This window comes from Bison bison, unplaced genomic scaffold (genome assembly GCF_000754665.1).
Source record: "Bison bison bison isolate TAMUID 2011002044 unplaced genomic scaffold, Bison_UMD1.0 scf7180017861046, whole genome shotgun sequence".
NCBI lineage: Eukaryota > Metazoa > Chordata > Mammalia > Artiodactyla > Bovidae > Bison > Bison bison.
The window spans coordinates 2,474,557-2,475,538 of NW_011491618.1; the positions used below are offsets into that span (position 1 = coordinate 2,474,557).

The following is a 982-nucleotide window of genomic DNA, read 5'->3' on the forward strand; positions in this document are numbered from 1 at the left end:
GCCCCCCCCGCAAAAAAAGGGCACGGCAGCTGCCGCATTGTGCCGCAGGGCGTCCACCAGCACCTTGCATCTCTGGGCGAGCTGTGCCTTGGCTTCCCAGAAGGAAAGACAGCCCGAGGGCGCCGTGGGAGCAGGCAGCCCCAAGACCACCAACGGCTTCATGTCCATGCGCTGCAGGAAGGCCAGGGCGAAGGCCAGGCTGGATACGGCCTTCGGGCACTTCACCACCTCCTCATCCACCTGCGGAGAACTGGGTGTTCAGGGGGCAAGACGCCCACCCTGACTCCTTCCTCACCTGCTCGTTCCTCCAGCCTGGTCCTCAGGGTCCTCTCTGGGGGATCCCCATCCTGGCCAGGAGTTATCAGACCCCATTTCTGGTCACCTGCGCCCACCTGCTCTGCCCTTTGCCCTGTTGGGTCTTACCATCATCCTCTTATCTCACACTAGCGTTCCTCGCTCGGCTCCTCCCTGCGACCTTGGACTCTAGGACACCTTAGGGGGAGGGGTGACACAGGCAGCTTCTCTCCAGGTTCCCCAATGGCCAACTGAACCCCTAACTGTGCCCAGGGTGGGAGGACTACTCTGGCGCATCATATTCCACGGGCTGGAGACCCCAGACTCCTCACCCGGGCTGGGAGCCAGGCTTTTAGAGGGCCGCGGCCTCTCCCAGTCCCGGGCGCTCGTTAGGGCTCCGTTGATCCCCTTCCTGGTTCCCCTCCCCAATCGACAGCCCGTCCTGCCAGGCCCGGCGACACATTGGCACACAGCCCCCACGCCCGGTCTGTGACCCAGCCCGACGCCGGGCTCGGCTCACCTCGATGACGGCGAAGGGCCTGTCGGCGGAGTGATGGCAGGCCTGGAACTGCGTGAGCCAGTGGCGCGCCTCCCCGGGACTGGCCCCGCACTGGTTCAGGAAGGTCTGGATGTCTCGCTGCACCAGCGAGCGGCCGGCGGGGGGCCCCGGGGAATCGGGGGGAACCGG

The 982-nt window shown here is 66.0% G+C and overlaps 2 protein-coding genes across 2 annotated transcripts in view; one reads left to right on the forward strand and one right to left on the reverse strand.

The window, feature by feature from the left end:
- Positions 1-976, reverse strand: part of NAGS (N-acetylglutamate synthase) — a gene marked incomplete at its 5' end in the record, with an annotated part of 5,552 nt that extends 4,576 nt beyond the window's left edge. The window contains 2 exons of the mRNA XM_010832476.1: positions 38-240; positions 815-976. Coding sequence (XP_010830778.1) covers positions 38-240; positions 815-976 — 365 coding nt within the window. The remainder of the gene's footprint in view (positions 1-37; positions 241-814) is intronic.
- LOC104982998 (transmembrane protein 101) overlaps positions 1-982 on the forward strand; it is a 56,434-nt gene that overhangs the window by 14,464 nt on the left and 40,988 nt on the right. The window lies entirely within an intron of this gene.